General features: G+C 39.5%; 2 protein-coding genes across 4 annotated transcripts in view; one reads left to right on the forward strand and one right to left on the reverse strand.

The window, feature by feature from the left end:
* Positions 1-482: 482 nt before the first annotated feature.
* Positions 483-8,456, forward strand: rdh1 (retinol dehydrogenase 1). 2 transcript variants are annotated; one of them, XM_039818668.1, is made up of 6 exons: positions 483-965; positions 2,814-2,876; positions 3,007-3,337; positions 6,256-6,514; positions 7,059-7,222; positions 7,322-8,456. In XM_039818668.1, exons 1-6 carry the CDS (start codon positions 963-965, stop codon positions 7,546-7,548), a joined length of 1,047 nt encoding a protein of 348 aa, XP_039674602.1. In that variant the 5' UTR covers positions 483-962; the 3' UTR covers positions 7,549-8,456. The 2 variants fall into 2 exon arrangements, with proteins under 2 accessions (XP_039674602.1, XP_039674603.1); XM_039818669.1 differs by having other exon boundaries at positions 2,841-2,876.
* Positions 8,457-8,610: 154 nt separating this feature from the next.
* The window catches only part of lrp2a (low density lipoprotein receptor-related protein 2a), a 37,918-nt gene continuing 32,160 nt past the window's right edge, over positions 8,611-14,368 (reverse strand). For both annotated transcript variants that reach the window (XM_039818662.1, XM_039818663.1), the window contains 16 exons: positions 14,147-14,278; positions 13,889-14,020; positions 13,631-13,774; positions 13,371-13,536; positions 13,153-13,281; positions 12,795-13,018; positions 12,484-12,663; positions 11,806-11,925; positions 11,529-11,619; positions 11,256-11,323; positions 10,724-10,841; positions 10,469-10,589; positions 10,154-10,264; positions 9,546-9,662; positions 9,096-9,167; positions 8,611-8,816 (listed from right to left, as the gene is read on the reverse strand). In XM_039818662.1, the coding sequence (XP_039674596.1) occupies positions 8,646-8,816; positions 9,096-9,167; positions 9,546-9,662; positions 10,154-10,264; positions 10,469-10,589; positions 10,724-10,841; positions 11,256-11,323; positions 11,529-11,619; positions 11,806-11,925; positions 12,484-12,663; positions 12,795-13,018; positions 13,153-13,281; positions 13,371-13,536; positions 13,631-13,774; positions 13,889-14,020; positions 14,147-14,278 (2,096 nt within the window). In that variant the 3' untranslated portion in view covers positions 8,611-8,645. The remainder of the gene's footprint in view (positions 8,817-9,095; positions 9,168-9,545; positions 9,663-10,153; positions 10,265-10,468; positions 10,590-10,723; positions 10,842-11,255; positions 11,324-11,528; positions 11,620-11,805; positions 11,926-12,483; positions 12,664-12,794; positions 13,019-13,152; positions 13,282-13,370; positions 13,537-13,630; positions 13,775-13,888; positions 14,021-14,146; positions 14,279-14,368) is intronic.

A 14,368-nucleotide genomic window follows, 5' to 3' on the forward strand; every position in this document is an offset into this window, starting at 1 on the left:
TCAAGAGCCAGACTTATTTTTTTCAAACTCATAGGGACAATTAACATTTCTCCAGCAGAGGGCAATATAGCACATGGCCTGCAATAGAAACAGGTCAGGTCTTTCTGTATTCGATAGTACACAATTTTCAGGGTAAAGTCTCAGAATACATAGTTTAGGGCATACAGGTACTGGGAGGAGGTAATTTGAGAAATATAGCTTGTCACTGTCCTGCAGAAAATTTATATATTCTCACATTCCCACAGCCAATGATACAAGGTACCTTGGTGAGTGTTGCACTTAAAACATTGGTCAGGTATATTAGGATTAAATGTATTTAATTTAACATTATAGCGATATAAATGATCCAATTATACTGTATTTCTTAATCTGGTACTGATAGTCTGTGTTTGTTCTTTTGAGCATATTTTATTCCAGTCGTCAAAACACAGAACCTTAAGGACAAATGAGATCCCACGGCTGTTACAGCATAAAGCTTCAAAACTGTTTTTTCTATTGTCCACCAGATTGAGCCATTTTCTCATGACATAAAATCAGAGTCATTTAAAATATATGCACAAGGGTTAAGTCATATGATTTTAAACACAGTCACAACAAATTCAATTTGCAAAGCTTTTTTTTCTTGATGGGACTTTGGCTCCAATGGCTCTGTTTAAAGCTGTATTCAGATTCTTAATGTTGATCTCCCGTCCATGTGAAATACGTAGACAGTCTGTGAGCTTTGGCCTGGGATGTTGTGTTTTAAGGTTGATTTGAGGTAAAAGGGGAATGCAGTTATCAAAACCATGGGTCATGTAATCTGGTGTTGTCTATTACACAACCCCATAATGGTGAAACATTTAACCCTTCTGTTATATCTACTATGGACCTTGACACTAGACACACTGATCATCACACCCTGACAAAACTTGACTGAGAAAGGATTGTCACTTTATCAGTTATTGTCTGGACGACGCATAGCCATGGTATGTTTGCATTATTTAATTTTTTTATTTTACACAACTTGCATTATTGTTACTTGGCTTTGATGTTCATTACCAGAGAATTACTGGCTTGTACTTGACTGTAGTTTGCATTTAGTGTTGCATTTGAAACACGAACCAAAGTTGTTGTTGCACTTAGACTGTTTAAAATGTATTTTTCTATTTTGTTTAATCGCTGCAAATCTGCTACAAACTTGGAGCGCTTGTTTCTGGCGGACATCCAAAAATCTTGTTTTGCGTATGGTTCTACGTCATCTTCCGTGTCACTTCTCGCGTGTGTTTTCGCCAGGTTGTAAACTGTCTCTGGCGTGGGTGGTCTCTGTCCGTGTGAGCCTTTTCCGTGTGAGCCTTTTTTTTTTTTTTTTTTAACAGTCTGGTGCGACTGTGAGTCATACAGTTATTATAATTATGCATCTATGGTGTGAGCCCAGTCAGGTAGCTGGTGTATGAAATAGTACAGCGAACTGGCGACTTTGAAAGTCTTGCAGTGGGAACTATAGGAGCTCCCAAACATAATCTGGATATAACCTTAACTTCCTTTAAAAGTTTAATTGTGTCTTTAAAGAAAACACAGAATTTTTATTATTATTTTTAGAGGGACCAGCTTAATGAGATCTGATGCCATCTGATGGTTGAGAGATATTGTTGCATTAAAGGATAAGTTCATCAAAAACGAAACTTTTCCCACTTACCTTTTGTGGTGTTAAACTATGCATTTAGGCTTGGTTTTATCTCCACTGCTACAACCCAGCACAATGGAGGTGAACAGGGTTTTGTTTGTGAAATGTAAACCATCACAAACAAAATTCAGTGCACATGTTATTATAGCACAGTGGATATGGACCTTTTTCACAGCAGACATTTGACTTGTCATAGTAGGAAAAGCACAGCTGAAATTAATAACCTTAACGATGGCTCAATTCCATCAAGTGACCCAGTAAGCTATTTCAGTGAGTCAGCATGAACAATACCAGGGCCTCTCCTAAGTGGAATACAGCCATCATTAATGGTTTGGAATACACCTGTGCTTTTCCTACTATGACATGTCAACATGTCTGCCGTGAAAAAGGTCTATTCAGATCCTTCACTTAAGTAAAAGTTGTAAGCACAATGCAAAAAGGCTTTAGAAAATGTAGCCTACTTAAAGTATCAGAAGAAGCACTCATTCACTCAAGGACTCATTATGCAAAAGATGTCAGATAAATGTATTAGAGAAAAGAAATACAATATTTCCTTCAGAGATTTGGCGAAGGTATAATATAGTTATATTATCATTATTATTATATTATGTTATTAAATAAGGGATTCACGTTTAATCAGTTGATATGAGGGGTACAAAATAGATATATGAACCCTGCTTTTAGTTAAAATATTGGAAATGTCCTGTCTTGTGTGCATTACAGCCATGGCCAGATTTACCCACTGCCACTAGATGGTGCTGGAGCAGAAATTAGCTCTGGTTAAACACATTTGTTCAGGAACATGCACCATGCACATTTTGAGGCAGACCTATGAGTTTGACTTTTTTTTTTGTTTTATTATGTGAAGGGGTGAGTGTTAAAGTTAAATGAGGGGTTATGTTGCTCTTTAATTCCAATAACGTGTCTTTGTTAGTGGCGCATATCCCTAAGTAAATGTGCAGTTAATCACATTATTACAAATCAACTGACATATAAAAACAGCCTATTGGGCCTTCGGAGGCCTCTGTGGTAGGCAGGTTTATTGCTGCTTATTACCTTTAATGATAAGGGATAATGAGGATGGGAATGGGTTGTTCATTGTTAATCATCATGCTTCTGTGTATGCGATCTTAAACGTTTTGAACTGAAGGAATACATCTCAAGTTTCTTCACTCAGGTGTCAACTGCCAATCTGACGATATATTTATTGGAGGTACGTTGATTTCTCTTAGTTTGCACTCTTTGCATAAATATTCACTTTTTTATTTACATTTTATAGAGAATGTGTGTAGAATATTTAGAAAAAAAAGAGGCAAGTCAAAGCCTTGGATTGTGTGTTTTAGGCAATCCTGTCACATCTGACCTTAAGCTGTGCTCTACTTCTGGCCACTCTTGCTGCCATCCGCTGGTACATCAGAGATTCCTACAAGGTTGATGGCTTCAGCCAGAAGCATGTGTTCATCACAGGCTGTGACAGCGGCTTTGGGAATCTGCTGGCCAGGCAGCTGGATAGAAAAGGCTTCCAAGTCATGGCTGCATGTCTCACAGAGAAAGGTGCAGCAGATTTGTCAACAGCGGCCTCCCCCAGACTGAAGACCTTCATGCTGAATGTTACAGACAGTGCGAGTATCAGGAGGGCGGTGGAGTTTGTGAGCAAAGAAGTCGGAGAGCGAGGTGAGCCAGGCGGAAAGCAGCAGGGGGTACACACAGATAGGGTGCCAGTCAGAGTGAGGCACTGGGAGAGATAAAGGCAACCTGGACCATCCCATCATCAACTCATCATCCTCCTACTGATATGTTTAGCACACCCTCTATTTTGTAAAGAGGAGGGAGAACATACTTACCTCATAGTCTGCATATTTTAAAGCCAGGAACGCAGTAAATATTCTCCAAACATAAATCTGAACTACAGATTTGATTCAGAGTTTATCCTGACCTGAGTGTAAACCTTTTAGAAGCTTTTTAGACTTTACTTTATTGGAAGTAGTGAATATGCCTGGTCTGTCTGTGTGTGGTTGAGTAGTGGACATAACTCCCAAACACTATACAGTATGTTCTGTGTACTGATTGGATTAGTCTCATTCCACCATTATTACCTCTGGGGAAAATCAGCCATATTTTATAGAAAATTATATAACTTTTCAGAATCAGACCTTATTCATCAAGAGCATGTGTAGAAGAGTTTCTGTTCTTTTTGTACTGGTGTCAGTGCAGCAAAATAAAGAAACATGAAAACAGAATGAGAATAAGATTAGGTAATTTTAGGTCAAAAAAATGTGTCATGGAAACATATATAAATGCATACACACATAAATTACAGATGAAAAAGCTCATTTAAAAATGTCACCTTGGGTTCTTCAAAATTATTTATTTATATTATTTTTACATTTTTATAGGTCAACGAATACATTAATTGAGAAAATGATTGGCAGATGAATCCATAATGGAAATAATTTATTAGTATACAAATACATAAAAACAATATACACAACTGAGTTTACAGAGGGAGGAAGGCTTCCGCTTAATGTGTTAAATGCTGTGCAAAGATACCAAGAATTAGAGATTAGTGCAGAACAATCAGTGGTTTAGATAAAATGTACAGATTGTAAATATCTGTAGTGTGCAAAAGTATGTAATGTGAAAAAAAACGGTAGATCGAGACCTTTTTTAGCCTTTAATTTTTTTCTTTAATAGTTTGCTGCTGGTCAGATGAGGCATACAGTATAAAGCACTCTAAATTATAGACGTACGTATATTGATGAGGAATGAATCAAGCCAGTTGTAACTGCAAAGACATTTCTGATATTTGTGAAGATAACTCAAAAACATCCTCTTCCTTAAAAACAACACTGTTGACCAAAGTGTTGAACACAGTCTATAAATAAATAACATACAACAGAGGCACAACACAAAATAATAAAACAATAAAAAATAAATGCAACAATACAAAACTCGAAGTCAACCCTCAAACTGAGTTAAAAGCCAAAGAAAATAAATGAGTTTTAAGACGAGATTTAAAAACAGTCTGATGTCAAAGTCTGATGTGCAAAGGCAGCTCATTCCAGAGTCTCGGAGCTGCCACGGCAAACGCACGGTCACCCCTGGATTTACGTTTGGTCTTGGGAAAGACCTGTAGTGCCTGGTCAGCCGACCGGAGCAAACGAGAGGGGGTGTAGGGCACGAGCAGATTAGACAGGTACTGGGGGGCCAGGCCATGCAGACATTTAAAAACAAATAAAAGAATTTTAAAATCAGTGCGAAAGTGCACAGGGAGCCAGTGGAGGGATTGGAGGATGGGTGTAATATGGTCAAATTTTCGAGTTCCAGTTAAAAGACGAGCAGCTGCATTTTGGACTAGCTGTAATCGTGCCATATTTGATTTGCTAATACCAGTGTAAAGTGCATTGCAATAATCTAAACGAGTGGTGATAAATGCATGGATTAAAATTTCAAAATCATGTCGAGATAGAACTGGTTTTACTTTGGCTAGTTGTCTCAGCTGGAAGAAGCTGGTCTTCACCACTGTACCAATCTGCGCATCAAGTTTTAAACGACCGTCCAACTTGACTCCCAGGTTTGTAATCACAAGGCTAATGTCTCTGGTTAGACAACCCATGTCAACAGGAACCGCAGCAGCTGAGTCACTAGGAGCAAATAACACAAACTCAGTTTTGCTCTCATTTAAATAAAAGAAATTCCTAGCCATCCATGCTTTCACTTCATTCAGACACTCTAAAAGAGTTTTTGACTGACTTAACGGTACATATATTTGGCAGTCGTCAGCATAAAAATGGAACGAAACATTGTGACTTCTGAGGATTGACCCAAGAGGCAGCAGGTACATTGAAAAATGTAGCGGCCCAAGGACAGACCCTTGAGGAACTCCGCACGACAGAGGAGCCGTAGAGGAAAACTTCTGCCTTCCAAATAGGACATAATCCAGGCTAAGGCCAATCCCTTAATGCCCACACAGTTCTCCAGTCGAAACAATACAATTTTGTGGTCGACTGTATCGAACACAGCCGTAAGTTCCAATAGCAGCAGAGCAACAGTATCACCAGAGTCTGAAGCCAGAAAACCCTCAGCAGAGCTGTCTCAGTGCTGTGGGCTGACTTAAACCCAGACTGGAAAATTTCAGTTATACAATTGTCATTCAAAAATGTGCTCAGCTGCAAATAAACAACTTTCTCCATAATTTTGGAAAGCAAAGGGAGCTTAGAGATAGGCCGATAATTTGAGAGTTCAAGTCGGTCCAGACCAGGTTTCAACCAAGGGTTGAACAACTGCGTGTTTAAAACTCATAGGTACGACTCCAGTAATTAAACTGACATTAACAATATCAAGTATGCAGGGCGCCACTGTAGGAAAAACCTCTTTAAAAAGACGTGGGGGAATCACATCATTGGGGGAGCCAGTGATCTTCATTTGACCAATAATATTTTCTAAAAAAGGCAAACTAACAGGCTCAAACTGGTTCAAAACAGCAGAACAGGTTACAGAAATGCCAAGGTCATACAAAAACATCCTCTTCTATCAACAAAAGAGAGATAAAGATCAGAAGTTGGTAACGTTCCTGCCTCTTTTCTCTGCAGGTCTGTGGGGTCTGGTGAATAATGCCGGCAGGTCCGTCCCCATTGGTCCAACAGACTGGATGCAGTTAGAGGATTTCACAAAGGTTTTAGATGTGAATCTGATTGGAGTTATTGAGGTGACCCTCCAGTTTCTGCCTCTGCTGAAAAAGGCCCATGGCAGGGTGGTAAATACGGCCAGTATTTTGGGCAGACTGTCTCTCACTGGTGGAGGGTACTGCCTGTCCAAATGGGGAGTGGAAGCCTTCTCCGACAGCCTCAGGTAGTGGAAAGAAAACATATTCATCACATTCTCTTGAGACAGGAAATTCTGCAAATGGGTTATTATAAACAAAACAAAAACCTGCATGTTAAGCACACATTCACAGTTTTTCCCAGTAGGTTTTTTAGTAGTAGTGATTGCCTCTGATTTAATCTTTAACAATGAGTTTCATAAGCTTATTATGTTTTTCAATGTAAGCTCTTAACTTTAAAATTGAGCAACTATGGCTTTTAAATAAATGTAGTGAAGTAAAAAGTACAATATTCGTCTCTGAAATGTAGTGAAGTACTGTAGATGTATGAAGTTGTATGAGATGGACATACTTAAGTCAAGTACAAGTATCTCAAAATTGTATTTCAGTACAGTACTTGAGTAAATGTATTTACGGTTGTTACTTTCTACCACTGTGTTTACTTGCAAAAGACTTACAATTATTATTAAATTTTTTTTCTACATGACATAAGCCTACTTTTAAAGGAAAATAGACAATCTAAAGCTGTCCAGCTACACTAAGGAAACCCAATGTTCTGCTTCTTCTGCCCAGGAGGGACATGCAGCACTTTGGCATCAAAGTGAGCATTATTGAGCCGGGTTTCTTCAAGACAGGTGTTACCAGTCTAGATCTTATTGAAGCTGACCAGAGGAGGCTGTGGTCCTGTCTCCCTCAAGATGTCAAAGACTCCTATGGAGACACATACTTGGATGACTGTGAGTGGAAGTACAGTTGATGGCATTCAGCAACAAATAGTGTCAAAAAAAATAGGAATTGAATCTGAGTGACTCCTCTGCTTTGTTTTTCCCTGTCAGATGTGAAAGCTCAGGAATTCTCTATGGGCATCTTGTGCAGTCCAGATATCTCTAAGGTGACCAGGTGTATGGAGCACGCACTGACAGCTCGCTTCCCACGCACACGTTATGGCGCAGGCTGGGATGCCAAGTTTTTTTGGATTCCTCTGTCCTACCTCCCTTCTTTTGTGTCAGACTTGGTTATCAATGCGCTTCTTCCTTTACCTAAGGATAAAAGACATGTCTAACAGGCCTGACACTGAACTGAACAGTATGACCGATAATTTTGTGAAAACGATAAAATATATTGTGACAAAAGTTCTTTTAAAAAGTGTCAAGACTGTGTTACAAAATAGGAAATGTATTCATTTCATGTCTCAGCAGCAGCAATTTAAACCATATATGGGCATGTTGTGGATGATCACAGATACAGTTTTTATTTGTCCTCATTATGATACAAAATAAATCATTCTGTAAAGTTAAGAATTTATTCACCATGTTTAAAAAACAGCCATTTACATCTTCATCCTCAGGTCATGTGTTGCTTTTTCAAGATAATCAACTACATCAATTAATTTCCATGCAAAACAAACGCGGGCATGTTCAAGTATTGCTCCAAATGATTTTGGTCATTGTTCCAATATCATTACTAAAAAAAATGATCAGGTTGATTCAAAGTCATAAAGTCAGGGAACATAATGAGTTTGATTAGGTACAACGAGTATGCTTTGCACACATATTTTATGCATCTGTTTATACTGGAGCACATATCTTTGAAAAATTGAATGGCCTAAGTTAAAATCCAATTATTTTAGTCTTGATTTTGTTTAGTTTCCAGCCCTGAAATGAGGTATATAAACATGAACGATGAAGTAAATACATCTTCAGTTTTGTTCAGTGGCAAAAAAAAATATATCATTCACATCACACATTTCTCTAATAACCTTCGATCATATAAGTACTGTACATTCAGAATGCAGCTCACTTTTTTATTATCTGTGTAATTGTGTTTATGTTAAACTATTCATAGGATCTATTTCAGATATTTTGACAAAATCTTACTGTTCAAATTTACAAATATACAACTTATTTATCAACATTTCTATCAGCAGCTTCAGTGCAAAGATATACATATTGTACATCAGAATAAAGAAAATATTAACACAAGAATTGGCATAAGAAATGTCAGAAGGCATAGTCACAGAAGACTTTTTTTTTCTTCATTCTGTAGAAATGTATTTCTCTTTTCCTAAAACAATCAAGTTTGTGTACACAGACTGCATAAAAAAATAAATTCTGTGCAAAGTGTGTTTCTTTTTTTCAATTCCCGTCGGTGAGAGGGGGGTTATACGTCGCTGTCCTCTTTCACGAGGTTGGCTGTGTCTTTGAAACTGTCCTCTGTTGGCGAAAAGGTGCTCGGACGATCCCTCTTCTGAGGTTTGGCGGGGGGGACAAACGGAGAGGGCTCAGGGGCAGAAGAGTCCCCAGTGCTTCCTACAGGCTTTTCATCCTTCATCTGTAAAACAATGCAGAGGGTAAGCCGAAACAATACCTGTACTTTCTATTTTGTAACTGGTGTCCTAAAAAAAAATCTTCTGTCATGGTTGTATGTATTTTGTGTTTGGGTGTTTTTTCATTTTGCCAGCCCTCCCTTTTTTTTTTGCCAGCCTTCCCTGAGAAGTGACTTTTTGTTAATACACACCCTTGAATCGCTCGCTGTCTCCTGTCTCTGCACTTCGGGGTCCAAACACAAGTAACTAACATTTTTCATTGTGACTCCCATGTCCAAACTTACCTCTGAATATGAAGGGTTTTCAAATGTGGTGCTTGGCATTAATTTTCGCTTGAAAAGGCTCCACTTTGACTCCTGCAAAAAAGCACAAACAGTGAGGTGGCTGTGGCTCAGTGGTAGAGCGGTCGCTTGCCAATCGGAAGGTTGGTGGTTTGATCCCTGGCCCTGCAGTCCCATATCGAAGTACCCTTGGGCAAGACACTGAACCCCGAGTTGCCCTTGATGCTGCGCATCAGAGTGTAAATGTGCGTGAATGTTTATCTGATGAGCAGGTGGCACCTTTGTATGGCAGCCTCGGCCACAGTGTATGAATGTGTGTAAATGGTTCCTGTACTATTTAAAAGCGCTTTGAGTAGTCATCAAGACTAGAAAAGCGCTATATAAAAACAGTCCATTTAAAAATAATAATAATTTAGCTTAGTGTTATATGGACATACTGTATATTTGACTCACCTGCACAGGTTTAGTGCTGACAGAAGATGCGTTCACAACGCCCGCACTCTGATCTTCGCGATACGCCGGGTTCACAAACTTGTTCTCCAACTGTTCGCCACTCACATTAACAGTCACCTGTTAAGAAGTAGGTTGTCATGTCAGTTTCATCAGCCATGACGGTTGATTTTATTGGCTTAACTAATAATATTTTCTTTCATTTTGATAGTTTAATAAAATAATCAGGAGGCGCACGTACAGTACATCCATATATTCTCTGAAGGTGCTGGATAACGATTATCTGACAGATTTTTCTTTAATTCTACATGGACATGACAATGTTTTGACCTCAAACCGTTTTCCCAAGGACCTAATGAAGCTGTCATGCCCATGTGGAATGAAAAAAAACAACATTTGGAACAACACAGCAGTGTGTGGGTATTTTACTAAAAAAACTAAAAAGATATTACTTTCTATTGGAAGATGCTGAAATGATGAAAGCAACTGAACCATGTGCAGTATGTGGTTTGCAGCAATGCTTCTTTGGAAAGTGTCAACTGCTGGAAGTCTTAGTTTACATGTGGGATTAATGTGGGAAATAATAACAAAATCCCTCATTCATTTAGTACCTGTGTGGCATGAATGACAGCAGGATCACCGGACGCTCCAGGAGCTGTGGCGTATAACGGGTTCTCAAACGTGATTGGCTGCCTCCCAGCTTCCATGGCGAAATTATCGTCCTATAGGGATATCATTTTGATAAAATTGATTTTCACAGTCATTAAAGACACATACATTTCTTTCCCAACTGCTGCTGACACAAGCAGTTCTAGAAGGAATGCTAGTTGCACTATGCTAGAATGCACTAGTTTGTGAGTCAGAAATGCTGATAGTACACTTTTAGTGAATATTAACTGCTAATGAAGCATCCTTCAAGGACTCACCATCTGCATGGCTGTGTCAATGAATGACACTCCAATGTGTGATGGTCCGAGATCAACATTATCACCCGAGCGAAACGTCACCCCATTCCCTGTGTCACCGGATTTCACCAGGCTGCTGAGGCTAGATAAAAACAAAACACTTCAATTTGAACTTTGATCTAAATTCTGCATGCATTAACTGTAGTACAGTATTCATTCGTAAGCACAAAAAACAGAGAGTCAAAAAGAGAATCAAAAACAAGAGTACCACGATACCTGGGTAGTTTGGGTATGGAGGGGATGAAAGATCCTGTTCGTTTGTAGTTGAGGAAAACCCCGACAGCCAAAGCTCCAGTGATCAGGATGATAATAACTGCCAGTAGAACAGCCACAGCTGCAGAAAAAGTAGAAAATATTTAGTTGTATGCATTTTAGACACTTGCAATAATGTGCTGATTATAAACATTCCTATTAAACATTTTGCTGACTAGTCCTTAACTGTTCATGGCCTTGGATGACCCAATAGTTTGCTAAACCATTAGAGAAGTTAAACAGTGATCAGTTGAAGTATTACATGGCTATTTATTAAGGAAATGTGTGATTTTGGCAAGTCAACATCTTCAGTAATTGCTGAGGCGGACTGTTTTTGTAAAGCCAACAGATGATACTGTGAAGCAGGTCCCACATGTCAACCAGTGCATGCGTAGAAGACTCCAATTATTTTGTTTAATTTTAGAATTAGTTTAGTAGACACTTCAAGTTAAAGCAGAGACAAAGCGTAGCTTAGATAATGGACGAATTACAGTACCTGTTCCTGCTGGAGCGCCCCTTGACTTCCCCATCTCACAATAGCTGCCCAGATAACCGTATGGACATCTGCAGAAAGTCATCATTTTCTTACATAGGTAAACAACATCTTGAAGTATATTTAAAAATATAAATATAAATTAAATTAAAAAGTAGAATTTCAGGCATTACTGGATATGACTGATGGAGAATCAATCAATCAATCAACCAACCATTCAATCAATCAATCAACCAATCAATCACTGGTGTGAACGGCACCTACTACTAAACTCACTTGCACTTGGGCAGCCCGCCTTCATCAGTGTAGCAGGTTCCACCATTCATGCATCTACATGCAGGGGGCATTACAACGGGTGGCTCAATGGCTGCAGGAGCAAAAGCCAGGCATACACACAATCAACAACAAAACAATATCACACCACAGTTTCACAAAACCACACAGGAGCAGCCAGGCACATATGTAGAATGGGTTAACAAATGCAAAGTGATGATGCAAACACAGCGGCCAACACAAGAGTGCAGGCAGCAGATGCACTCAGGCTGTTGTTTACCTGCATCACATTCATTGGAGTCAAACTGCACCGGAGAGGACCCTTGAGGGCAGGCGCAGGTGTATCCACCAGGCCGGAGGAGACAGAGATGACTGCACACATTCTTACAAGGGTTGGGTACTGAAGAGGAAAGAGCACAAAGAATAACACCAAGATATTGTTCAGAGCAGGGATTTTATAATTTCTTTTTTTATAATAGCATTGTGCACTGTTTTGATTCCGAGGCATACTTTGTGTTATCTATCTTATGTTGTTAGTCTGTAACTATTTGTTATTGCTGTCTTTCTTGGTCAGGAAAAATGGAAAAAAGATTGTTTTCCTTGTTAAATAAAGATTAGAAAATGACATTTCAAAACATAACTGCTGATTACTAGCTCCTCTTCTCTTCTGTACTTTTAGTTTGAAGTAGTAAATATACTCAGAATGAAGTGTAAAAAAGAAAAGAAACAAATATAGTCATTATTTGCAAAAGTTGCCACATAAAGTTGTCAAATCCATTTATAATTTTTTGTTTTACAATGTGAGATACTGAGAACCTTTTCTTAATATGTCTTACAAGCCTTTTTACAGGCTACTACATTAAGCATGAGTGTGTCAGCAATAATTCAACATCACTTTATGTAAACATGACATACAATAACTTTTTTTCTCTTTATATGAAACCTTCTGTGTTCTGACCTGACTGGTTGTGTCGCTGCTCCTGGTAAATGCGGACTTGAGTGAGCCAGGGGTTGATGGTTAGAACTTTGACTTTATGTCCTTTCCCAAACTTGTGAGTCCTCCACACTTCACCTTTCTCTTTCGTTGTCCAGTACACGTGCCCCTCAAACACATCCAGACTGTAGGGATGGCCAATGTCTGAAAAAGAGAAAACACAACACTTTAAATAACCGCCGCTGTTATTTGAGTAAAATACTCTACATATTAGTCCTGTCCGTAAAACGTCATATCTGTTTGTATTTCGGCAGACTGGCTGTCATTGTTCGGACCTCCTGATATGACGATCTTCCTGTCTGTGCCATCAGGCTTCATGGACTCAATGATGTTTTCTTTGGAGTCACACCAGTAGATCCTATTCCCATTCAGATAGTCCAGAGCCAGCCCAGTGGGCCAGCCCAGGTCCTCCTCGCTCACCAGCACCTCTCTTTGCCGACCGTCCATCCACGCTGATTCTATTCTGGGTTTCCTGCCCCAGTCTGTCCAGTACATCATTCTGCCAACACAGAAATGATCACAGAGACAAAACATTACTTTTTGTCCGGCTACAAAACCTCTTCATACTGTACAAAGGAATTAAGGATGCAGACAACATATTCTTTTTTACACCAAAGCTCTACATCCTCATACCCGATTGCTGGATTGACAACAATAGCAGCAGGCTGGTCCAGGTCTGTGTGGATCAACCACTTCCTGTAGCGCCCATCTAGTTTGGCCACTTCAATTCGATTGGTGCCTGAATCTGTCCAGTAAATGTGCCTGTAAAAGGTTTTAAATACATACTGAGCAACTGAAGAGAATTTAAAGCATCCTCTGCGAATGGTTATATCATAATCTTGGTGAATTACCCCCCAACCCAGTCCACAGCGATGCCATCAGGATTAGCGATGTATCTCAGATTCAGATCCACTTCTTTCACTGGGTTGTTGCCGTGATCGTTAAATGTGGTCATGTAGGCTCGTTTGATAGAGCCGAACTGAGAACCCCGACCAAGAACTGTCCAGTACACAACACCTACAGCATCAGGGGATAAAGGTTATCCAAACTTTTATATTGACTGGAACTAACAACAACAACAGCCTTAAAAGGTTTACAGTAGAAGTCTTACTGAGTCCTTGTCCCTCTGGATCCCACAGGTAGTCTAAGGCTTGGATGTGTTCAGCGTTGTCCACATAATCTGAATACTGCTCAGAGGACAGGTTGAAACGACGGATGCGAATGTTGTCTGGCAACAGCAGCACCGGTGGGTTTCCTATACAAAAATGAAGGTGCAATGAATGCAATTGTTGCATGCAAGAATTTGGTTTAACATACTAATGAAAGGGAACATTTGTAAAGAATCCTCTTCTACGTGTGAATGCCTTACCCTGGGCAGCGCACTCTGTCCCATGCGGCTCACCAAAAGAGAGAAAGCCTTCAGCACAAAAACACTCATAACTGCCCTTCGTGTTTTTGCACTGTTGAGGACATGTGCCGTACACCTCACACTCATTCACGTCTGTTTCCAAAAGCAGAAGACAATGGGAAAAAAAGAGAAAAACATCAATTGAATGTAGAAAACTACTTCTGTGTCAGTGTTGAAATGGATTGTGTACATGACGCGACTAATTGATGTGACGTTTACCTTCACAAGTGTGTTTTTCTGTCGTTCTGGGCTTGTAGCCGGGCCTGCACGAACAGATGATGCCTCCCTGCGTCAGGTCGGTACAGTTGTGTTCACAGATGTTGTCACTGCAGGTGTGTCCACTGCCATGGTCTGACAGGAGCAAATACAAAAAACACACTGAATGTCGAACTAGACATGTAGGTAACTGTATAGTACTTACAATAATGTCCTGTTTTTATT

This window comes from Perca fluviatilis, chromosome 12 (genome assembly GCF_010015445.1).
Source record: "Perca fluviatilis chromosome 12, GENO_Pfluv_1.0, whole genome shotgun sequence".
Lineage (NCBI taxonomy): Eukaryota > Metazoa > Chordata > Actinopteri > Perciformes > Percidae > Perca > Perca fluviatilis.